This window comes from Melospiza georgiana, chromosome 2, assembly GCF_028018845.1.
Source record: "Melospiza georgiana isolate bMelGeo1 chromosome 2, bMelGeo1.pri, whole genome shotgun sequence".
Lineage (NCBI taxonomy): Eukaryota > Metazoa > Chordata > Aves > Passeriformes > Passerellidae > Melospiza > Melospiza georgiana.
The window spans coordinates 70,154,363-70,179,681 of record NC_080431.1 but is presented as its reverse complement, the minus strand read 5'-3'; the positions used below and the strand labels follow the sequence as shown (position 1 = coordinate 70,179,681).

General features: G+C 41.5%; 1 protein-coding gene across 2 annotated transcripts in view; it reads right to left on the bottom strand.

Annotated features, from left to right (window-relative positions):
- Positions 1-213: 213 nt before the first annotated feature.
- SESN3 (sestrin 3) overlaps positions 214-25,319 on the bottom strand; it is a 44,860-nt gene continuing 19,754 nt past the window's right edge. The window contains exons 2-11 of one of the 2 annotated variants that reach the window (XM_058045020.1): positions 21,699-21,764; positions 19,194-19,391; positions 18,340-18,522; positions 17,695-17,931; positions 15,996-16,143; positions 13,609-13,724; positions 11,054-11,244; positions 9,606-9,750; positions 8,632-8,754; positions 214-8,304 (exon numbers count right to left, since the gene is read on the bottom strand). In XM_058045020.1, the coding sequence (XP_057901003.1) occupies positions 8,668-8,754; positions 9,606-9,750; positions 11,054-11,244; positions 13,609-13,724; positions 15,996-16,143; positions 17,695-17,931; positions 18,340-18,522; positions 19,194-19,391; positions 21,699-21,764 (1,371 nt within the window). In that variant the 3' untranslated portion in view covers positions 214-8,304; positions 8,632-8,667. Of the gene's footprint in view, positions 8,755-9,605; positions 9,751-11,053; positions 11,245-13,608; positions 13,725-15,995; positions 16,144-17,694; positions 17,932-18,339; positions 18,523-19,193; positions 19,392-21,698; positions 21,765-25,319 lie in introns of both variants that reach the window. The other variant, XM_058045019.1, reaches the window with a different exon arrangement.

Sequence of the window (25,319 nt, the reverse complement as noted above, 5' to 3'; positions counted from 1 at the left end):
TATGGCTCTCACCCACTTCTGCTCTGGGGTTTGCCCAGGTCTCCCTGGAAGAGGGATTAAATAATCTCTGTATTGAATGATACATAAATTAAAACCCACTACAAAGGCATGGAGAGGAAGGACACTTTGAGGACTGGATTTTCCCAAAACACAGGATGTTCTGCTCTAGAGATGTGTTCCCCAGCATGTGGCAAATGATGGCTCAAGCAGGAGTCAGGTTTTATCCATTTTATTTAACCAATGAAATTCCTACTGATAACAATGAAAGTAATTTCAGCAAGTATAAATGCGATACAGTTTTAAACAAACCCCATTGTTCCGTACCTATAAATAGATTTTTCAAAACCTCATAAAAAGTGCAGATTTATGAATTGCTGTTAAAATGTTAATACATGATTCCTTTGTTTAAAAATGCGTTTTTGTCTCTTAACTCACAAAAAAAAAGAAAGTTCCTTCTGCATCTGTTCAGATAAATTCAAGTCAGGTAACTTAAAAACTAACAAAAGTCACACACAAAAAATTCCATCCCACTAGGTCAGTCTGTCCTTTCAAAAAAAAAAAGAAAAAAAAACCAACAAACCCAACCAGCAACAACAGGAAAGAAATTATAAAAGCTCCTGTGGGAACCCACAGTGAGCTCCTAGCAGCTGCCTCACCTTGCAGGCAAACCTCCCACGAAAGCAAGGAGCCCTGGCGTATCCCTGGGGCTCAGGACAGGTGGTGACCTGGAGCAGGACAGGAGATGTGCCACTGCCCACAGGAGATGCTGCAGGGACTGTGGGACCCACAGAGCTGCCGCACTTCCTCCCTTCCTGGTGGTGGCAGGGAGCTACAGTGTCAGAGCTCTGTCCTCACCCTCCGTCCCAAACGCCCGCGCGGCCGCAGCACAGGGAGGCAGGAGCTGACAGCTGCTGGGCTGGGCACAATCCACCCCCTGTCCAGAGGGTCACAGGTGGGAGATGCAGTGAAATGCCCCTCTCTGGGCACGGCGCTGCCCTGCCTGCTGCCCCAGCCTAGGGGGCTCAGACCCATGGCTGCCAACAGGGAGCCAGTGCTGCTTCTCACCCCCATGTGCCAGGCTCTGCAGTCAGCAAATCAGGGGCTAATGTTTGCACTCGAGAGAGGCTTGGAAGCTTTTTGGCTGCAGAAGTGCCATGACCATGTTTGTGGTCCAGCAGCTGCTCTGTCCATCCCTCTCATGCCAGCGAGCTCGTGCGTGCCCCGTGCATTGGTGAGCAGAGTGTGGGAGGCAGCCTGCAGCAGGCTCAGGGGTACAGGGGGCTGAAACAGACCCCAGGCCCCAGCCCTGGCTGTGTCTGGGTCACACACAGGGTGGCTGTGTGGCTCCTGCTTTGTGCAGAGAGGGGCTTGGCTCCCACAGTCGAGAGAGGTCAGCTGGTGCTTCTCCCTGTATCTACAGTGGTATCATATCTACAGCAGGGTCTGTTTAGCAAGAGCAGTTTAAAGTGGCTATGTTTATCAAGTTTGCTACTTTATGAATTAAAAAAAAAAAACAAAAACAAAACAACAAAACAAAAAAACCCAAACCCCAACAACTATAAATACAAAGACTCTCACACACCAGACACTTGCAGCCTGCGTGACTCATCAATAACCGCATCAATATTCTGTTAAAAAGCTTATTCTACTTAGAACTATACATAGTACAAGAGACCGAGAGTGGCAGTCGTGTTCGGGCACGCTACCTGCCCCAGGGTGGCCCACAGTCAGGTGCTTCCTAAAAAATCAGGGAGTTACAGTAACATGGCACAGGACTGCAAAGCCGATCACAGCTTCTGCTTACACTGCATACGAAGTACCAAGGGGAACACAAAAAAGAACTGGTGTTAATACTGATGGATTAAAGAGTAACTATAAAGATCAAAACAGACGTTCACAGCATGCTACATATATTGCTCACAAACTTTCCTTTTTTTTTTTTAAAAAAAAGGCTAATACAAAACAAGGAGTTGGCAGTCTGATTTTCAGTTTTGTCGGATAGAAAGGTAAAGCATATACATTCATCGTGTGGCTTTCCAGCAAAAGGAGAAAAGGGTAAAATCCAGAGATTTCAACTTTGCAAAATTCCTATTTTTTTAAGCTACAGTTCATATCCAGTTCTGGTCGCAGTCGTGAAAAGACCTCTGACTGCACTGCCTAGCAGAGTCCACGGGTTGTAGCCTACATATTATTATTTTCCCCCTAAAAGTGGCCACATCACCCACCACCATGAGCAGGCTGCTCCTGCAGCCACCTGGGCACATGGCAGCTGGGCTGGAGGGAAGAGGTTTGGGTCTGGTGGCACGACATGAGCATGAAGTGAGGAATGAGACACAGTTTTGGACTGTTGGTGTTTGGAGCTGCTGCTGTTGCTGCCGCCCAGACTCCTCAGCTGGAGACACAATGCTTGGTGATTGACCCATTTTGCCATCCCTTCAAAGGGCTGATGGGGATGTGAAAATGCAATTCAACAGCAGCAAGTCTTTCTTGGGCAGAATGGTTCCCTTCCCCTACTCCATCTCTGGAGTAAGGAAAGGGTCCCAGCTCTGTTCCCAAAGAAGCCTTCTGGACACTGTGGAAGGAGGCATCCTCCACCACCTCCCCTATGCACAGGCACACAAAAGAACCTCTCAGACAACTTCCCTCAAAATCAGGGAAGTTTCTTCAGCTGACCAATCCCTCAACTCCTCCTGAGCTGGCCGTGTCCCCTTGGAGTGCCTGTGCCTCCCAGTGCTGACAGACTGGCTTGCTCCCCACAGTTAGTGTAACAATTGGCATCTCCAGTACCTCTAACTACTGTCAGGAACAAAGTTTCTATTTTCCACAAGCCTGATGATACTCAGTACCCTAGGAACACCCAACTCTGTCTCCAGCAGCTGCTCCACAACATGCATTTGGATTTTTACCTATAGATAAATGAAAAACCCAAATCCACTTGTTCCAGAGGCTGGATGCAGTCTGCCTGGCTGCAAAGCACCCAAGGGACTGCCAGCCAGGTGGCCCTGTAAGCCTGCTTGGCAGAAAGGGACCTCAAATTCCCTGTTAGATGTCCCTCTGAGAAACCTGCACAGCTGATAGCTCAAGCATAGGGCGTTTCACCAAAGAAAGAATTTCCTTAGTGAATCCACTGCATTTTTTACTGTAACTCCAGACACACTCTTTGACTCTAACTCTTTGACACACTACTAAGCAAATACTGAGTTTCATCCTTTTGAACCACATTTAGCATTTTCCTGTCCAGAAACAATCTACTACGGCAATTAAGTGTCTCTAAATGCGAGAAAGAGCCTCTGCCCTTACCAACAGTCAGTGACAGAGGAACCTTGTTTTCAAGGTTAAGGCTGGGAGGTTGTCCCTGCATCTGGGAGGCTGCTTGGGGTTGGGAATTGGGAAAACAGGAAGCACTTGACGCAGGACAGGGGTGGTGGCAGGTTGGAAAATGACAATTTTTCCCCTGATGAGCAGCAAAGGATTAAATATCTGCAAGAGAGACCTGATGCAGACTGGGGGAGCAGCAGCACGGCCACCTGCCAGGAAATGTGCTCTAAGGAATAAATTAACACTGATCAAGATGCTCCTGAAGTTTCCTCATACTACTGTGCTCTCTCCATCTCTCACACCTGTGATCTATGCAGTAGGTATGAAATACTATATTAATTTTCATTTGGAGATAAAATGTTTCACTTACAATTCCTAAATATAGGAAAGCTGGTGGATGCATCTTTTCAGACAGACATAGCGCTGGGGGACATGAGGAACTGTAAACCTGAAGTTCAGGTAATGAAAACTGACATTTTGTCCAGCTCTTGGAATGACTGCTAACAGCAACTAAATCTTACAGCTTTATAGTCAGATCTGCTCTGGCAAAGTTCATTTGCAACAAATCCACTCCCTCTTTTGTTTTGTGCAACATCACCCCTTATTTATGGGAGAAGGATCCAAACATACAGAAAGTAACTGAAAGAACATCACTTGAGATCAAGAAGATTTGGGGTATTTCTTTTGATCCAAAAATGTTTGGTTCAGGCACATGTTATCCACTTACTCCCACAAATGAATGTTTTCTGCAAGTAGAGCCTAAACAACCCAGCTCTTCTAAAAGGGAGTCCAAATTCTGGATCATGAGCCTGAAATGTATGCCTATGTTCATGGAAAACACACATGCATGAGAAACATTGAGAACCTGTTCTGCAAGAGCAGTGGCTTACAGTTTAACTGCTTTAGGAGAGATTTCTCTAAGTCTACATTAGGTCCCCAAAACAACTCATTTCATTAACAATCACTGTGAATCACATGGATCTGGTGTATATTATTCCTTTAGTCTCTATGGAAATTAATTTTATTCTATTTTATTTAGGTGATTCAGTTTCTTTAAAAATCTGACTCAAACATTCAAATGGGCATTTTCTAGGATTTTGCTGAGTGCCTGGGTGCTTAAATCCCCACTGAAATTTAGGCAGCTAGCTGGTTTTCTCAAATCCCATGAAAATATCAGTAGCACTACAAACAAAAACACACTTGAAAAAGCTGGTGCTTTGATTTTCTGCACTCAAGTAATACAGCAACAAAAAGTCTTCCTTTTTGTTCTCTTCTGATCTGTTCTAAATTTATACTTACATTTGTAATTGTTTACAAGCACTGACTTTCCTGTCCTTAAAGCTTTTTTTTTAATACATAGGAAGAGCTGATAGTGGCAATTCTTTAACTCTTACAAGTGAAGTAAATCCTTTTCAAGGATCAAGGTGTTGGGCAAGGGAGGGGATTGTCCCACTGTGCTCTGCACTGGGGCAGCCTCACCTCGAGTGCTGTGTGCTGCGTTGGGTGCCACAATATGCAAGATATGAAACTATTAGGGAGCATCCAAAGAAGGGCGACAAGGATGTGAAGGGCTTTGAGGGGAAGCCACATGAGGAGTGGCTGAGGGCACTCGGTCTGTTCAGCCTGGAGGAGACTGAGGGGAGACCTCACTGTAGTTATAACTCCTTTGAGAGGGAAGAGGAGGGGCAGGCACTGATCTCTTTGGTGACCAGTGACAGGACTGGAGAGAATGGCCTGAAGTTGTGTCAGGGGAGGTTCAGGTTGGACATTAGGAAAAGTTTGTTCCCCCAGAGGGTGGTTGGGCACTGGAACAGGCTCCCCAGAGAAGCCTGACAGAGTTCAAGAAGTGTTTGGACAATGCTGTCAAGCACATGGTGTGACTCTTGGGCCTGTCCTGTGCAGGGTCAGGAGCTGGGCCTCTTGTGGGCCTCTTTCAACTCCAGATTTTATGATTCTGTGATTTTCATTTTAATGAAGGCTTTAGGACAAAGGATATATGTTTCAGTTCAGCCTTGATGAAAATAAATCCATCTACAGCTCACCAAAATTCTCATAGGACACCACAGCACTAGCTGTAGTAGCTATCTGCACAAACTGCACCCAATTTTAAAATTATTATTTCTGTTTTAACGATTATTTCTGTTCTTGTATAATGATACTCTCATGAAATTCAGCTGTGGGTAGAGTGTTCTGGGAAATGCAAATGCTTTCTCCAGTTGGCACCTTTTTCACTTCTCTTCATTACCAAAAAAATAGAGCAAGGACATACTCTACAGCAACACACAAGTTTTAAGTGACTCTGCAATGATAAGAAGCTGTTCATGCTCAAAAGCTCTGTTCCCTACTCACAGTGTTCCCTGTGCTAGCTGGTTAATTTGTACCTATCAGGCTTTCTCTTCAGCAGACAGGAGACTGTACACTTTGTTTTTATGTTGGTCACGGCTGGGATTTTGTGGACTAACATGAATGCTGGTAATTACCAATTCCAATGAAGGAACACAGAGGGAGAGGACCTACATTTCCAATCATTATGGTACCCTTAAGAAAAATATTAATGAACAAAGTGTGAAGATTCACATTCATGCATGCTTTAAAAATGCAAAAAAAATTCCAAGAACACTTGCACATTAAAACCTGGCACAGTGTGAACCTAAAGCACACATAAAGTGTATGGCAGCGTTGTCTGACTTTAAACACCTATTTCTGAGCAAACATCTATTAAAAATCCCAAATTTGTGTATAAAAACTAGGCTATAAATTGTTGCACTGTAAATGCAATACTTTCAAAAAAATGCCACGTGGAAAACATTTCCAGATGTTTCAAGTTTGCATGTAATATTAAAGAAAAAAAACAGAAATAGCAAACTAGTTTTACAATGACATTTCCTGTGATGGAATGTCTTGCAGGCCATATGGGACTTGATATGGCACTTAAAAAACCAAAACAAAACACTGGTTTACTACAAGTTTTATGAAGCAATCCATTTATGGTTTCTGTATTTCAAATCTGCTCATGTACTTTGCCCATGAAGGCATTTGAGCTGGCAAGTATATTTCATAAGGAAAGAAGTAAAGGCACTCATGTTTCCAAATGTAAAACTCAACCTACTCCAGAAGTCTTTGCATTTCTGAGGGGAAACAAGCCAGTTATCCCAATCTAGTTTCACCTCCTTTCCAGAGCTCAACTGTGCTTCTTGAGGACTACTTGACTTTTCAACGCAAAGAAATTTAAAGTAGTACTGAACAGTTCCCATCACTTGAAAAAAACAGAAGTATTGCATGAAAACTTCTCTCAGCAGAAGCCATTAGGTATGGCCACTACAGTCACAAGAGGGGGGAAAAGGATCATAACAATTTAGAAAGTAAATCTAAGTTCACACACAAGAGCATCTCAGTATTTCTGAGAAATCTTTGCCATTAGCTATACAAGATAAGTAAATCTGATGTTCTACCCAATGCTCTCTAGCAGACAGACCAGTGCTGTTTGTTGGGTAGTTTTCTAAATAGCCAACATGACACTTAAAAAAAATTAATTACTGATTTTTTTCTTCAAAAGGTTTTCACATGCAGAGTCTGCAGTCTGAAAGTGCAGAAAAGTATACAATCATTGGGCTTTCCAATCTGGAACGGACAGATAAAGCAGAAAAAACAACATGCAAAGTCAAAGCAAGGATCATGAAAAGGAAGAAAAGAGAAAACTAACTTTAGTAGAGTACTGGTCCATGGTTTTGTAAATGGAAAGTGTCAAAATATGACTAGTAGTATTTTTTTTCTAACTATTCTGCAATCACCAATAAAAAAAAAGTCCTGCATTAACTACTGCAATCCAACAGAACATTAAAAATAAACCTGTCTAGTTAGTTTTGAATGTATACCACAGAAATAAAGGTCACCCTCCTCAAAAGAAATATGAAAAGTCCAAACCAACAGACAAATTTGAAGCAGTTAACTTGTGTTCTACTGGGTAAGTTTAAGCATCTCTTTAGGCACTTCACTGGTTCATTAAATGCAATACAAAATAAAGCTATAAATATCAACATTTTGTGCTCTCAAAAATTAGTCAAAAGCAACAGAAAACAGCACAAAAGTGTGACATTTTTGGCAGCTTATTTCTTCCCTTCCCCAATATTACTAGTTGTCCAAAAATGCTTTGTTTTGGGGATGCTTTGGCATCTCAGTATCAAGTTGTCTTAAGCCATAAAAGCTAAAACAAAACTGCTAGGCCTTAGACATTAAAGAAATTTGGTTTTAAAATTTCTTTATGGCTATATAAGAAGGACACTTTAGCAGTGGCATGTCAGGGAAAAAAGCTTGCTTTCTTTTTAAATATTGCACTTTTCTTTTGTTCACTCACACTAATGCATAGAAACTTTTAAAACTTTGAATATTACAATTTCATGCTATGAAAAAGTTATGGGAAATAATTTCTATACATCCAATATGAAAGAATAGATATACTAGCCTTCCTTTACTTTCCTTATTTAAAACATTGATAAAGAAGAGAGTGCAAAAAACCCCACAACCCTATTTTTGGTCAGCCTGTGTATTAATTTTATAGGTGCCAACTAAACAAATTGCAACACGTGATGAGCATGGATGTTGTCAGGACAACTGAGGGTGACTGTCAGTAAAACAAGACTATGCATGATTGAAACACAGTAAGTGTGGCTGAAATGGCAAATCGTGAGGCCTCTTCTCCTTGCGAAGGGGCACGACAAAGCGTGAATGAATTTTGCACTTCAGTAGCATGCTGTAAGATTTATCAAGGTTAATTTCACATTAAAGTGTGCTCGATGTTTGCATCCACATCTTGCATCACCTCCAATTGCTGTAGTAAGACAGTGACTGGCAGCAGTCTCCGGGACACACAGGAGAATCCAGTGGGCGATTCGATGCAGCACAGCCCGCGCATCTCTGTCATGAGTCACGACGTGGTGGGACGTTCTCAGGACAGGCAGAACTGATCTTCTGCTGGACTCCACTCATCTGAAAAATGATTGCTTGGAAAAAGAAGTCTCTAAGCACTTCACTCCAGTGCCTAAAGAACAAAGCGCTAGGATTGGATACAATAAAACCAGTTCCAGGATCCTGACTGCTGTGCAGAAACCCAGCCGGAAACAATGCAGAGTAGCGCTCCTCAGTGTTACTTTTGTTATCATTAGTAATGTTAAGCATCAAGAAAATAAAACACGTCATTGCACATTACAGCCGCCAAGAAGCACGGCTAAACTTTGACACTAGAGAATTGAATAACCTGATGCTACATCACAAACAGCTTCTGGTGTGTATCTATTTCAAAAGGTCTTTACATACTCAGTAAAAGCCCTGTACTCCTGGCCAGCGAGTGCTTCAGGTTAAGTGACGAGTTATGGCACGAAGGGCATACAGAAGTTCGGCTTGCATCCGAGCTTCCATCAGAAGTAGATTGACATGAACCTGTAAAAAATTGCATCAGCCATTTAGCTCACCTCTGAGTGCAACATGGTTTATTCATTCAGGCTGAAAATTCTAACCTTTAGTAAAGTATAGCTGCAAGAAAACTTTGCCATTTCTCCCTGTACCCTGCTGCAGGACTACAGTTCCTCTAGAAGCAGCTGTGTAATGATGCCAATATGGACAACATCCCAGGATGTTGTCAGGACAACAAACAAGATTGCTGCTTCAAGCAATCTTCCATCTGAGAAGCCAACCTTAAATATTTTTTGTATCCTAATGGAATTAGTTCTTTCAAATTATATTTGGTTATCCTTACTACCACCTGGGACCATTATATAGGAGAACAGATCAAGGAACAGTTTCCATGCCAGATAAGCTAGAAGGCACTCATGCACTGAACCCTTCTCAGGAAGCATTTAATGTGATATCTGAAAGCACGTTGACATTTTTATTGCTGAAAACCACTATAAAATATACATATATATATATATATGAGTTTAGGTATTTCTTGATCTCCAAATCCCAAGTATTGGCATAGTTGATCACTTCTGCATTCTCAAGTTTATCTTTAAAACTTTTTAAAAGTAAACTATCTTGACTTTTCTTTTACAGTTGTCCATTCAATTTTATGGAGAAGTGACTCAAAATAACAACAATAAAAGTTATTTCCAGCACACTAAGAAGCATTTTTGTCAAACTGGTATCTAACACTCAAGGAATGCTTCTCATTTGTTTTTCTCTGATTTAAAACAGTTCATGTGCCAGATGCTGCCATTTTAGGTGTCCTTATATTTTAATTTTCAAAGAGCACAGGGCTCTGGGTGAAGCCACTTTGGTTTTGGAGCACATACCTTCTCCGAGTGCTTGAACTGGCGCCAGTAGCTGTCGTACATGCGCTTGGTGGTTCTCTCGGGGTAGCAGGTCACTGTCTTTATGTAAACCTTCAGGCTGCGTTCAAGTAGCTGATTCACTTCTCCATAATCGTAGTCATCATACCTACACAACACAAGCAATCATTCTGCTTGATGTAACTTTCTAAAAGCACTGTCTTTTGCAGCATCGTGTTCTTAAGCCTGGGAACTGGAACGTTTATCATACATGACCAAAAACCATGTGTTAAGAGAGGATCTTAAAGGCTTAGTAGGATCATAGAATTTTAAGGCTGGAAAAGACCTTTAACATCATCAAATCCAGTGGTTAACCCTAAACCACAACCATGTTCACCATTAAACCACGTGCCCTATCCACCATTTTATGAACACTTCCAGGGATGTTTTTTCTCCCACTTCTGTGGGCTGTTCCAATGCTTTACAAATCTTTCTGTGAAGAAATTTTCCCTAATATCCAAACTAAACCTCCCCTGGTGCTACTTGAAGCCATCTGTTCTCATCCTGTCACTTGTTACCTGGGAGTAGAGGCTGACCCCCACCTGGCTACAGTCTCCTCTCAGGTTGTTGTAGACAGTGATAAGGTGCCCCTTGAGCCTCCAGACTAAAGACCTCCAGCTCCCTCAGCTGCTCCTCTTAGGACTTGTGCTTCAGACCCTTCCCCAGCACCACTGCCCTCTCTAGACATGCTCCTGCTCCTCAATGTCCTTCCTGTAGTGAGGGACCCAAAGCTGAGCACAGGATTGGAGCTGTGGCCTCAGCAGTGCTGGGTACAGGGGGACGGTCCCTGCCCTGCTCCTGCTGGCCACACCAGTGCTGAGCCAGGCCAGGATGCCATCGGCCTTCTTGGCCACCTGGGCACACCCTGGATCATGTTCAGCTGCTGTTTGCCAGCACCCCCAGCAGCACTGAGCAGCTCCCCAGCCACTGTCCCCAGTGTCCCCAGCTGTAGTGCTGCCTGGGGTTGTTGTGACCCAAGTGCAGGACTCGGCACTTGGCATCGCTGAACCTCATACAATTGGCCTTGGCCCACTGATCCAGCCTATCCAGAGCCCTCTGTAGGGCCTTTATCCAGAGCCCCCTGTAGGGCCTTCCTAGCTCCTTCCAGCAAATCAACACTCCTCCCCAACTGAGTGTTGTCTGTGAACTTGCTTAGGGATGCTGTTTTTCCTAAATGAAGGATACAGGCTGGCTTCAGAGAAGACATTTCTGTGAAAATTTCCATCCTGACTAATTTTCTGCAGTGGAAGGAGAAATTATACTGATATGCCAGCAAAACCACTCTAACTTCCAGATAGAGGTATCATCTCCACTTTAAACACCCAGCCTAAAATGATGCTTTACACATGGTTTATTTTTCTGTTTACATAGTTTTACCATGTATTCCTAAGCCAGGGAATTTTTGTCCATACCTGATTCCATACATACAGTGGACATAGTTAAATAAAGCTCTTCTTAGTGTAGTTGTATCAACATCTTCATGTGTTGCCATAGTGTTATATGTGAGGTTATACACCATCCGAAATTTCTCATCCAGGAGATGCCCAATATCAGAATAAAGCCTGTTTACAAGGGAAAAGCCATGATTTTCCCAAGTATAGTCCTGCAGGAAGAGAAGAAAATATATAAAGGCACAAATGAAGTGAATTCCTTATGTCATCTTCTCTACAACTCAACAGTTTTTGTTGTCTGATAGTTATGATTTTATTCTCTTCCAAAAGTTTGCATTTTGAATCCTTCATCCACATCACTTGCTCCATTTACCGAGAATTCTTGGCAATGAATATCACATTGCGACACCCCAACCCTGGATATCATTAGCCTACAGGCGAAAAAATCCCAAGCTTCTCCTGAAATGCTTATGGAATCTTCTTCTGCTTTTCCACTCTGACCAGTATCATTCCATGTGGGATTGGCTTTTAAGTTTAAAAACTTGCTCCTCTTGGAAGCTTTGGTGCTTAGCCTCAAGCAGAGATGGAATCTACTTCCAGCGAGGATGTACAATCATTGGGTAAAGTACTGAACTATCCCTAAAAACCAGATAAAATCCAGGCTGCTTTGGTCTTAGACAGTCACCTGGATTGCAAGATAAAAGCCTGCCTGCTTATATGAGGAATGGGGAATCTTTGCAGAGCGGTGGCACAGCAGGAAGAACCATCCTGCTCCAGAGCAGGGAGCAAGGGCGCTCCACACAGCCGTCACACGGAAAGTGAGAGTGTGCCCACATCCTTGTCAAGTGCTCTGTCATCCCATCACTGATGGCATCTTTACAACTGAGGGCATCATCTCCATGTCCTTCCTGTTTCTGGCTGTTTTCCAAAGGTACTGCCAGGCCAGGATCCTCACCTGGGCACCTTGAGGCATGTCCACTGTCCTGTCCCCCAAGCAGGACAGCAGGGAAGAGCAGAACAGTGCTCCGTTGTCTCACAGAGGCATCAATACAACATCTAAAACATGTCACACTATCACGTTTGGCCTCTGGCTGCCAGCACAAAAGACTATAAGGCTTGTGAGAAATATGCCATACCCATACAGCCCTGGAAAGGTGTCCAGGACTTCACAAAAGCCTCTGAGAGCCAGAAGGCCCAGAGAGGAGAAAGTGCTGTTGACTAATAGCAATTGATCCCCATTATCAGTGAAACCTCCAACCCAAAAACAAGCTTAAAGACATTCTGCTGTGTATAGAATACCTTTTCTCTATTAATAAATTTAAAACCATAGAGACAAAGGCAGTTTTGGTTTTTCAGAGTAAGGAATAGACTTATTGCAGGTGTCTGGGATGCTTAAAATTTAAAATACCATTAATAGGAGAAAATTTGGGAGGCTGTGGGTACATACATCCAACTGCTAAGAGTAGGACATAATAAAGTTAAATTATCAAGGTGACTCCTTTGAATGTAAGCCAGAAGCTGTCCTGTTTATTTAAGAGCAGAGAGGTTTCAGTTCCAATTTCAGCTTCTTTGGAGCTTTTTTCCAAGGGAGTCTGTTGCTCCTAAAGTAGTTAGGCAGATTGTTTGATATATAGGCACTGACTGTGCCTTATTCTTTTTGGCAGTAATAACCTACTTCAGGCTCATATAAAGACCACAGAATAAATTATTCAGCTCAGCAGAGACTGCTATAAAGTGAAATACATTTCCTGAGAGCAATCGTGGATTCTTTATTTTAAATTCTCAGATACATCTTCTGACCATGGAGTTTTCCTGCACCCACTGTCATTTTAATTGAAGTTCTCTGATTTGAAGATTCCTTCCATTGCTTTCCATTTACTTCTAGACTGCTTATGAATGTGCTCTGTAAGACAGAACAGAACCACCTAGAATGTCCCTACTGTTATATATAATATGAATCTCATGATTCTGGTCATGGCAAAGAATGTCAGTATAGAAGACAATCTACACATAAAATGTATATTCTGTTCTTCCAACAGCACTGAGTAATACATATTAAAATACTGCAAAAACTTCAGTAATCATATTTCAGAATTCCTTTTCTTTCATAGCATTCCAAGTCCAGAGATTTGGTGCACATACCAGAACAATACTCCCCAAATCACTCTCACAGACCTGTATGTATCTAGGTATTGAAACCCACAGGACAGAGAGTACTTGGTAAAGTGACAGGAACAAAGAGTTGCTGTGGACTTTTTTCTACAACATCTGAAGGGATGGGAAAGAAATTCTTGCTTTTCTACCTTTCCCTTTTATTTCAGATATGCTTTACAGTTTTCAAACAATAATACTAGCAATAACTGAAGTAAGGTGGAAAGCCAAGTACTGCCTTGCCAGAGACTGACAAATAGTGAAAGACTCCATCTCAGGGAGATTTATGCAAGGTTATGAGTTATTTAATAAACCAGGACAAGAAAAGGAGCATGCAACCAACATACCCCACTATAATCCCTTCATGTTTTGTAGTGCGATATATAAAAATTCTTTGAGTTGAATGTGGTTTTAAGAGATGGTACCTGAGCTCTGAATGTTGGCAGATGGTCTTCTCCTCGCCTTGCAAAGTCTTTGTACCCAAACCCAGGATCTTCAACATAACGGGAGACATCTGTAGAAACTATTTCATCATCAAATGCTGGGAATAAAACAGCAAAATGCTTTGCTTTAGGCAAGAACATGAGTTAATGCTGACTTCCAACTACCACTCTACTACAGGACTAGGGGACAACTTTAGAAGTTATGCAAAGGAGAAGAGTGATACAAAGGAAAGAAACATTTCAATCCTCATATGCTTATATTGGATACATTACTTTCATTAAGCCCATTAAATGTCAGCCTATACCAGACATCTAATGTACTTCCACAAAAAGAGAAGAGATGGGCTATACTTCTGTCTGGAGGTTTCCTTTTCTCTCTGTTGACTTCTGAGGGAGGCTAATTAAGTCAGGAAGATGAACATCATTAGCAAAGTCACTGTGTTAGCATAAGAAACAAAATAATGGATCCTTGACAGCAGGATTGTTGTACTGATTAGCCTTTGTGTCAGGAATCACACTGGCTCTGTCTGTAAGCTGGAGTATGAGCACCAGACAGCAACACAACACTCCACTGGTAAGTATCAGTTGAAGACTATATGAAAGCAAGGAGCTCCACAGTACATCAGGGTGAAATTCTGCCAGAAGCTGTAGTAACTAAGCATATTCAAAGAGCTCCAAAACATATCACTAAGCACACGCAGGTTCTCTATCAGGAGTCAGTCTTTCCCTCCCGAATAAACAGGTGGCTTGATTGTGTAACTACCTCTGCAGAAGTTGACTGCTGCATAGCTGACTGCATTTGACCCTGATGTTAAAATCATGGCTTGCTTCCACATGCGTTGGTAGAACAGTTGCCATATGTCCACTGTTAGCACCTTGAAAAGTCTGTTAATCTAAGAATTGCAGAAGTGCTTTATCTCCTCTTTGCCTCATTAAACAATCAAAACATAACCATGTAGGAAGAAGCTTGGACAACATCTGCTACCGTAAATTCTCAGCAAAGAATAAAAAAACCTGTACACATACACTCCTCTGCCCTGACAAGGACTGGATTTCTTGAAAGGGGAAAGGGCCAACACACACAGACTCCTCAACTGAAATCAGCAAATGGTAAAGAGGAAAGAAAGTCAACAAAACTATCAGCAATCCTACTCAAAACCCCCTTCTGTCTTGAATGACTCCTTTTCCTTAAACACCTGAAGTTGCACAGACTCATGGAAGTCCTGATTTGATAATGAAACTGCAATGAGTGTCCATTTAACTGCACTGCTAATACTGCCTGACCAAAGGAAACTACAGCAGGAATTTACAATGTCCATTTCAAAAAATCCAGCTTGATGTTGCTGGATGTATCTTCTTTCACAGATTTTTCCATGTTCCTGGAGAGCCACAGAACAATCTCTCTGCTGATCCTCAGTGCATTCTTCCTCCCTTTGGGGCTCTTTGCACAAACCCATTGATTCATTCAAATACATTTGGTCTGAAGCTGTGGAGATCTAAATTCACTAAGAACAGTGCAGTAAAATGTGAAGCATTTTAGTAGTCACTTTTTAAAAAGACACAAGCAATCATCTTCAAGTAGCTTCTACTATGAGGAAATAGCTAGAGATTCTGATTGTCTTAATAATATTCTTTCTTCCAACACTTTCTTGGGGGAAAACCCACTTTTCTGTCTGTATGAAGCAGCCTTCATTCAGTAGTTTGTTAGAGATGAAGGCATCCAGAGCATATGAAGAATATAGAAAAAGAAGGTTTCAGCTCAAAATTTGGAAAATAATTTGAGAATAAAAAAATACTATCAATCTCCATCACAAGATAGGCAGTGGAACAGCACAGCAGTATGATCACTCAGAGCAGCAAATTGGTAATGTCCTTTCCAGGTGGGCAGTAAATGGTAAAGTAATTGAGTCTCATCTTCTTATTCCTAAACTAAATGCCATATCTGAAAGCTACTTATGAGTGTCATTGAAGTTCTAAGCTCCACAGAACCTACACCTGTGAAATATCACTGAATATTTATTACTAATTTGTTAATTATAATTAATAAATTATAAATTATAATTGACAAAGTAATTGTTTTGGTTATACAGAACATATAAAGAAAAATGTCCACCCTACTTTTTAAGAAATCCTACAGGCTTTTTTTCCCCTTAATATACAAAAGCTAAATTCAAGTAGTAAAAAGGATATTTGCCAATCAAGAAATCCTAAGATGATGAAGCAAAAGGTAAGACCACCCTTACTACACACTTCCTACAAGAAGAGCCAGAATAAAGAAATGGACAGAAAACGTTTCAGTCACTGAACTAGCCTCAAGCATTTATTTCTGAAAAAGCACACAAGAAATTGAACTGGAAAAGCCCAAATACCTCCACTAATTACTAGCAGACTCTCCTTTTTCTCCTTCTCAAAGCGAGTTGCCATTTCTTCCTGAGAGGCTTCTTCATCCTCTTTATCTTCCTGTAGTCTCTTCATCCTTTCCATCAGGGCCTCCAGCTCACTTAAAGAATCTGCAATCTGCAAAAAACACCATGACATTCTGCAAAATTAGAAGATAGACAACCTGTGTCATCTTTGGATTACATGCTTGACAGTAAATGTTCTCAAAACCAGCCAGCAGCAGCAAACACAAAAACTCAAGGTAGAATGCATTTTCTCACATAGATCATAGACAAACAGCTTTCACACAGCAGGGAGACAGGAGCTGGGAAGTGTTAATGTGGCCTGCTGCAGCAATTTACTGCAGTGGGATTAACAGTGAAGAGGTGGTGTTTGAGTGTGGAAACCACAGTCACTCATATTCCACCACATAGACAGCTCAGGAAAATCCATCTGCGTGCCCTACGTCTCCCATAAACAACTTTTCATACTAAGGGAACTATATTCAGTCCATTGGCAATGGAAAATATGCTTCTGAAGAGATGCAGTGCAGCACTGCCTTACAGAAACACAACCTGAGATGGCAAATCAGTATTTTTCATTCATTATGTGTAACCAAAACAGCCACTTTTCCTTACTTTTGTGAGGAAAAAAGACCTCTTTTAATTAGAAATGCATCAAAATTTTGGGTGCCCTGTACCTATCATTCAGATTTTTTATAAGATAAATTATTTTGGGTTTTTTTTCCATCTTTTTGAGTCTGTTCTTTTGCCCACAGTTACAATTCTAGCAGACTCCTCACTGCTTAGCAATAAGCACAGTCAGCAGCAACGCTCTGCCCTCTACAAATGGGGAATAAGGGACCTCCATGGCATGAGCTGGCATGTTTTACAGCCCAGAAATTTAATACACAGTGATTGAACTGAGTGATGACATGCTTACATTCTACTGGTAATTGTAAAAATTGTATCTAGCAACTCTGCTCATAATCCTGATTTTCCTTCAAAGGCAATGAGGCTAATTCATCTGTCGGCATTAATTCAAGGGCATGTCTTCAAAAGCATTCTAGAGCACCTTCCAGGAAAAAATGTCCAGTTAATTAACTGGTAATCAAATTAATCAAGTTAATTAACTTAGTAATCAAAGTTCTCTGTTGATTCAAGACAGGAATGCCAGCATGAAGAATTAAGTAATTTTATTTCAGACATTTCCTCCCATCTACATGGAAGTGTTTCAAACTGTTTAGTGACTGTAGGCCTTGAAGTAAAAATAATTATTATTATTATTATTACTACTACTACCGCTACTACTACTTGTATTTTTTTTCCATCTTTCTTTTCACTCCCTATGTTAGGAACATGGATGGAACAATGCTCTAGTCAATGCCCCACTGTCTAAAGAAACTGGGACTTTGAGTTTTCTGCTGAAAGCAAAGTTTTAGTCCTGCCCGATGGGTGGTGAGATTACCTATCAAAATCACACTGCTCTGACTGCCATCCACTGTTACAGGATGGTTTTCAACAGATTACACTGGAAATTGCCAGAGTATATGTAAGAATTATCAGACTCAAGCATTCCTGTAAAGTAGGCAAATAGAAATTTCAAACTAAAATTTAAACAGAACAGAATGGAAGTAAGTTTTCTAATGCAAAACAGAGGCAAGCAAAAGAATTTTCTTGCAACACTAACCCCGAAGTTGCTACTTGTGAGGGATGCATTTTCTATGTTGTTGTCATTGGCAAGATCACAGACACAGAAGTTGTTGACTGCTATAAGTCTGACTCCATTGGATGTATCCGGATCTCTCTCTGGATTAATGCCACTACCAAACACAAAACTTGCCAAGGCATGATAATGGGCCAACAGGACAACAGCATGAACCAGTTCAGGAAGAGACCAATTATTTTCCCCAGTCTTGACAAGTTTCTGAAATGAGAATAAAAAAAGTGTAAATATAAAATTTCTTTTGGCCCCCAGATTTTCTATAAAACACTACACATTTCAAAAAGGCATCAATTCTTTCTTCCAATAATACCATGTTCCCCTTGCACACAAACTCTCATGGGACAAAAAAAGAGACACCTAATATATTACTTCTTTTCTTTTGGGCTATTTTAGCCAATGCTATTCCTCAAAAGAAAATCTTACTGGCTTTGTCACACAGGAGAATCAGCTTGTTTGGTGCACTAGTACTTCCCTGAACTTTTTAACTCAGGGTAATGAAGCCTAACTAGGCAGAGTTCTGCCTGTAGTTCCAAGCCTACCTTGCACAGTTCTAGGCAGTTTTTTCACCAGACATTTACTGGTATTTGCAGGGCATGACTGAAGAGGTACCTGGATGTGCTCTTTTGTGATCAGCCAGGGCCGGTGTGCAAGAAGTTTGTTTATTTCGTTCAGATTTTTCAGTCTTTGGGGAATGTATTCTAAACCATTCAACCACTCTGCAATCCCACCAGTCTTCAGAAACTCATCAACGTGCATATTTATTAGGTAGGAACACTGATGTCTGGCAGCAGCCTGGAATAATTAAACACAGAGGGAACAGTGCAGCACATTAGTGTGTGATCTGCTTTTGCTGTGGGTGAGAGACAGGTTAATAACACAAAACAAAAGTAAAATATCATTCCAAAAGGCCTTGTGCAAATGCATTTCAATGCACTTCTATATAGTATAGAGGATTCTCCAACAAAAATATATTTGATTACTCTGGAGTGCAAAATATAATTTTGGGTGGAAGTGATCACTAGAAGAGAAACCTCACAGAGCTGACTTAGAACTTGTTGCTTGGAACCTTGTCCAGACAAGATCTTCACCCTTGGAGATCACAGAACTTTTCTTGCTGCAACATCTCAACATCCTCAGAGAGAGAATTGTTTTCCTTGTGTCCCTCTGGAATTTCTTGTGACTTGAGTCCACTGCCTCTCACCCTACTGCTGCACAGTGATGTGGGCATGTGAGAGGAGCATCACTGCGGGAAACAGGGCATGATATAGGTTGCCGATTCTCCCCCCTCACTGAAAACCTTCTGGCTAGGCATGCTTTACTGTGATTAAAATCTACAACAAAAATTCAGCCTCTGTCAAATTACCACCCTAATTTCTCCTTTCTAAATTCTTCCTGCTTTTGTTCTTGTTTTTACTACAGAAGTCAGAGCTGCAGGAGAGGAGGCCCAGCCTGCTGGTACATACCATGATGGCAATGTAGTGCCTGTAGGGCAAAGGAAGGGGCCCGTCCATGCGCAGCATGTAGAACTGGCTGCGGAGGAAGGACTCCAGGTACTGACTGTGGATGCTCATGACCTGGGTGATGTTGTCCAGGCGACCAGACGTAGAATATTCTTCCACAAGAAGATTAGTACGTTCATCCAAACCATTTGCTTGCATAACCTTGAAAATAAGATGGAGAAATGTTAACAGAGGGAGAGATTTTCTCTAGCTTTAGCCTTTGGGAGAAACACACTGTGGTATGAAAGGTTTATCTGTGTCCAGACTTAATGATGGAGTTCTGGATGTGTATTTGCAAACATACATGCCTGCATGAATGCAAATACACACACACAGATCCTGCTTGTATACTGTGAGAACTGAAGAGGACTTTACACTGAACCTTTGTTATTTTTTATACGTTTCTAAAAACTCAAAGCCATTTTTCTATACATCTTCTTGAAACAGAGGAAGTCGCAGATGCTGAAATCAAACCTGTACAGGGAGCTGAAAGTAAGTAAGAGCTAAATGGGAAGTAAATTCTTTATGGAAGACAACCTGTTTAGACACACACCACCTGAGTGCTCAGCCCTAAAATCAATTTCAAAATTAATGGAGAGGAACTGGATTATGTAACCAAATTATAGAAACAGCCTGGCAATCTACCCCTTCTGTGCTTGTATAATTGAACAGGAGATCAAATGCTAATTTGTCCATAACATTCAGGTATTATTTAGAATAGGAATTTAATGCTTTCTTTAAACAAAAGCTGTTCTTTAATTATTCCAACCAATCCAAACGTTGGGCACAAGATGAAATGAAACAACAGAAGAGTAAGTAGCTCTTGCATTGCAAGCCCTGACACAGTATGAGTGCTATTACTCAGTGTTTATCACCAGGAACAGCCATTCTCAACATGTTCACCACTGAAGTTACAAGCACAAGACTAGAAAACCCAGTATTTATTCTGACACTGTGCAGTAATAAACCAGCCAGCTTACTATTGCAAACACCATGAAATTAGAACATATTTTAGTTGTTTTACTGCACATGAAGGTAAAAGTGCCTAAAACCAAGAAACACAATGCTTTTGCTGAAATATTCTATTTAAAATATGTTTTCTTCTTTATGATGGGCTGATGAGTGGGCCATGTCTCAAATATTTTTCTACCAGATCTTATATAGAAGTCACATGCAAAGAAACAAAACAACATATTATATCTTCATTTCTCACCACATTTGTGGGCCCAGAAAGAAAGGGGAGAAGCAGCTTCACAGTTAGGCAACTCCACCTTTTTAATATGTGTATCTTCACTATGGCAGCTTTTCTGTGTCTTATACCCAAACTGATGCCTTCTCAGTGGTCCTTAATAATGTTTTTACCATCAGAATTTTATTCATACATTAGAGACAATTTATCTTCCTGTATATACCTCACTCCACTCCTAGGAGTCCCCCTTATTCTTCAGCAAGTGTATCTCCCATGTATTTAAGAGATTCTTGTCTCATTTAGTGGCTTCTTGGGGAAATAATATTTTTTGTATCTCCAGTAAGGTTTCTGATCTTCTCCAGCTTGTCAGGAATTTTTCTTGTAACAGTGCAAGTTATAGAAAGAAATTCTGCTAACAGAATCAAAATATAATCCTGTAGGACTGCGCTGTTGCTATGTTAGGCATAGCAATATGCCATATGATTATTTCTAAGCTTTATCTTCATCTCTATTACTATCCTCTTCATACTGTGCATGTACTTCCTCCTGATTTATTTCCATCCACAGACATTTTTTTTAAATTCTGCTTTCCAAGCCTTGTGGCATGTTAATAGGAACCTTTACAATTAAGTCATTATTCTCTGCCCATATTCTTTCCATTGCAACAATAAAGCAGCCTTTAACACCAGTAGTGTTATTATCACTTCAGTGTGTTCCTATTCTGTCACTAAACCCTCTCTATTCACTGCACCATTTCATGACAAGGAGTGAGGGAGAAAGGCAGTCGTTTGTTCAACAAACCACAGTCGGCATTTGTCATGGTAGAAATCTCCAGTCTGAAATCCACTCCTTCCTTTCAACCATAAATTCTCTCAAGAGCCACAGCTATAGTCTAAGGAGTGAAGTCATATTTGCAGGTTCACTCAAACTGAAGGTCAGGCGCTGCTCTGAGAGCTAAATAATCACGCTGCTGCAATACTGGACAGGCCTCCCCTCAGGTCTGGCATTATAAATAATGTGTTCACACCCACCTGAGAGGAGCAGAGCTGTCACTCATGGCTGTCTCTGAGAAAGCTGGTAACAGAAAAGATGTCAAACAGTACCACTTGTGTGAAAGGATGGGGTGGGTCTTACCCACTGGAACCTGCTCCAGAGACACCATTGCTTTTGCTTTCAAGGGAGCTCATCCAGGTATCATGGAACAAGCAGGGTCATAGAACCATCCTTCAGTGTCATTATTTTCAGAATTATCACCCAAGCCCAGCTAACTGCAAACTTACTTCATTCTCTGGTATAAAGGCACTTGGTCCTCTTGTCAACGGCGGGGAGACCTGTACTCTCTTTTCCTGCAAAACAGTCACACAGTTCAGTCACTGTCAGGAATTACATATTCACCTCAGGATGAGATCTTCAAGGTCTGGATTCTGTTCTCTTCTCAAAGCCCCCTGAGTGTCCACTGAGGATGCATGGCACCACACCACATTAGATCAGCTTTGCATCCCCTGTACTTTGCATGATGGAATGGCATTCATTTTGGCAAGGAACAGCACCAATTTTGGGCAGGGGTAAGGCAGAAACAAACCCCAAAAATCCAATTCCAGTTGGTTGACAGACTAGTTTGAAGATACACAGACAATAGCAACAAAACATGTGGCATGATGCTAAAATTAGCCAATTTACTGGATTGAATGGAAATTTGAAAACAGAGGGGGAAAGAAACCGCACTCAGGAAATTATAAGCAAGATGCTGGCTTTTTTCAACATCGGCATCTGATGAGATCCTTAATGTTGTGAAGAGTGTAAGAACTTTTTGTGCCAAGTATTGGCATGAAAAGCAAACCAGCAAGACCCAGTTACATGCATTTTCAAGAAACCTGATGAAAAGGCCACCTGACTCACTGCTGAGCCTGGAGCACACTGCAAGCAGCACAAGCCTCGGTGTGCAAACCCCAGCTACAAGGCAGGAGGATATATTTAGTACAGAACAAGCTGATAGTGTAAGAAGAGCTAGAGGAATTTTTTGATTTATTAGGGATAAGAAGCTGGATTAAGATAAACTGTGCTGCCAACCAGAGGAGTGAAGGGGACCTGGGAAGGCTGTCTGCTCCTCCAACTCATCAAGGGCAGGACCAACACTGTCCACATGATTCCAGAACAGTGTTGGTCCAATTCTCCTGGAGGTTCCTTCCTCTCCACGGGTCATTTATTTCAGTGACTAACTCCTCAAACTGTTAAAGTTTTCCTAATGCCTAATCTGAATTTCCCTTGCAATAATTTAAAGCAGTTGCACCTTGTCTTTTCTTCTTTTCCTCTTTATGGTTATTTTCCACCTATCTGGCTGGCTGCACACTTGTCTCAAGTCCCTAATTGCAACCACTGTGTTGGTGACTCTTAATATGTTATCCATAAACAGCAGTATTGGATTTGCATACTAAGTATTTCATGCCTCTAACATAAAAGGCTGAAGTTTTCCATAACAAATGACTCTTAAATACCTCTACCAGGGGGGCTTTAGGCTTAGCTGCCAGTGTGCACAAACAGCAGTGCCAGTCCCATAATGAATGTGCCACTGATTTCCACCCAGGAAAATTAAGCCACTGGAGCTGCGTAACTATTGTCCTGATCCTTAAAAACATCCTGTCCTTTCTAAATTAGATTAAAGAATAACATGCAAAAATCAGCAATGATTATTCAGGAAAGATGTTCCAAAGCAAACTCTCACAGGACAATTGAATTTGTGACTTTGGAACAATTAGCTGCTAAAAGACGCAGAAATAAGCTGGATCAACCACACGAAGCCCAGAAGCCAGGAGACAACTTCCTGCATCTGCTGCCTACTGTCACAGCCCCAAAAATCCTGTAAGACACTTCTCACATACAAAAAGTACTCAATCTAAAGTATGAAGAAACGGTGAAGAGAGTCCTGGTATCTGCACATGCAACCCCCTCCCCACACAGTTATACAAGGCACAGGAAGGCATCTTCTGCCCTCAAATACACCGTCTTGCCAGCAGCCAGTCATTTCCACCAACATTTAAAAAAAGAAATGCTTTCCAGGATTGGATCCAAGCTTGGATTTTACTTGGTTCATGAAGGTTATCTGGAAATTAAGATTTAAAACCATTATTTCACACTACATGATCTGGAGGAAGCAGCTTGTGTGAGTGATACAACTTGGACACCTGTACACTGTCAGCTTTTGCTGGAGCATACCAGAGCTCAACCTTCTCCATCCTGCTCTCTGATCTGTGCCTTCTTCAGGCTCTGCAAAGCTGGTCCTTAAGGCCAGACCATGGCAAAAAAAATCCCTTTGTTGCTTCTGGCAGGATCTGAGCTCCATTCCCCTGTTCTCCCATTCAGTGTGACTGCAATTACTCCTTTGTGCCTGCAGATAAGCTACTGCTGAGGAAAGGAGGAAACAGTACTTGGGTGGATGAATATAGGCAAGTATCAACAGTTAATTCCTGTGAATGATGACAGAAAGTTCAGGAGATAGTCAGACATGAAAAATGTGTGCAAATCTACTACAAAAAGAACAAAATCTAACTCCTTTTGGGTGGTGGCAATTCTAAAAAAAAACAAGCCTGGGGAAAAAAAAAGACAAACAACCAAAACAAGAACAAAATCCCAAAAGCCTGAACATGATCATTCAAGCTGATGAGTCTTATCACTAGACACTTACAGGGAGCTGGGCTTTTTTGATATTAGAAATTATATTCTTCTCTTCCACCAACAAGAAAGATTATTTTGCCTTCTTGCCAAAGCTTTTATTTTATTAAAACTGGTTAAAACGAGATTGTGAGGAGAAAAGGAGCAAACATCATCTGGTTGCCCAAGTTCTCGGGATGCTATAAATAAAACCACGTGAAGTTTACAAGCATTGAGAAAGATAATGTTGGCTTTGTTGAGCTGCAGATAAGAACCACTCCTTCTGGGCATGCTTTATCTAGAACAATGATTTAAGGGCTACCCGAGAACCCAAACATAAAAACCAGTTCATAGGAATTAGAAAGCAACAGTGCAGATTTATGGTCCTTTATGGTGAAAATGCTTGCAAAGCTTCTTGTTTTCCAAGAAAGCCATTTTGTTTTCCTGTCCAAGTAGTCTTTGTAGATTACACTATCACTAAGTCAGCCAGGGTCCCAAATATCTTATTTGAAACTGGATTCTTTTGCTAAGAGGCTGAAGCAAGAAACAGGTTGCTCAGCAACTAAAATGCTGCACGCACATCTACCAGTCATTCTCTGCTTCATGATCCTCCAGAAACAAAATTACTTGAGTAAGAACAATTTCCATTTACATCAACACTAATACTTTTTTGAGGGCTGTTTCCTCAGAAGGAATGAGATACGAAGGGCTTCAAAGCAGAAAAAAGTGTGCCTGAGCATCTTCCTGAGAGAGAGGCTGCTGCAAGCCAGAGCCTCAGAGCAGGTTTGGCAGCAGTGTCACTGTCACACTGTGGTGTCAGACAGCAGAACAAGTCCCCTGCAGAGCATGGGAGAGCTAATGCAGGAATTAATGAAAAATCTGACGTAAGCTCAACCTGTGACTTCTGTCTTTAAACTGCACTTGCAATGGTGTTAGAACCTTCATCAGGAATCTGAATGGTGACAAAGTAGCAGCATTTCCCCTTTGCCCAGGATAAACTGTAAGAAATACCTTTGTCCTTGGGCGAGCTCTGCACAAACCCAGCCACAAATCTGCAACTTGCCATCTCATGGGTTTATTTTCAGTTGTGGCAGTGACTGCACACCCTTCCCTCCAGAGCCAAGATGGGCACTGGAATGCAGCACCTGCATCCCAAATAGCTGCCAAGTGGCAGAGCAAGGAATGCCAGAGCCACTGGGGTTGGTGATGTGGCCATGAAGGCCAAGGGGCAGCAAGCACGAGCCCAGCTGGCA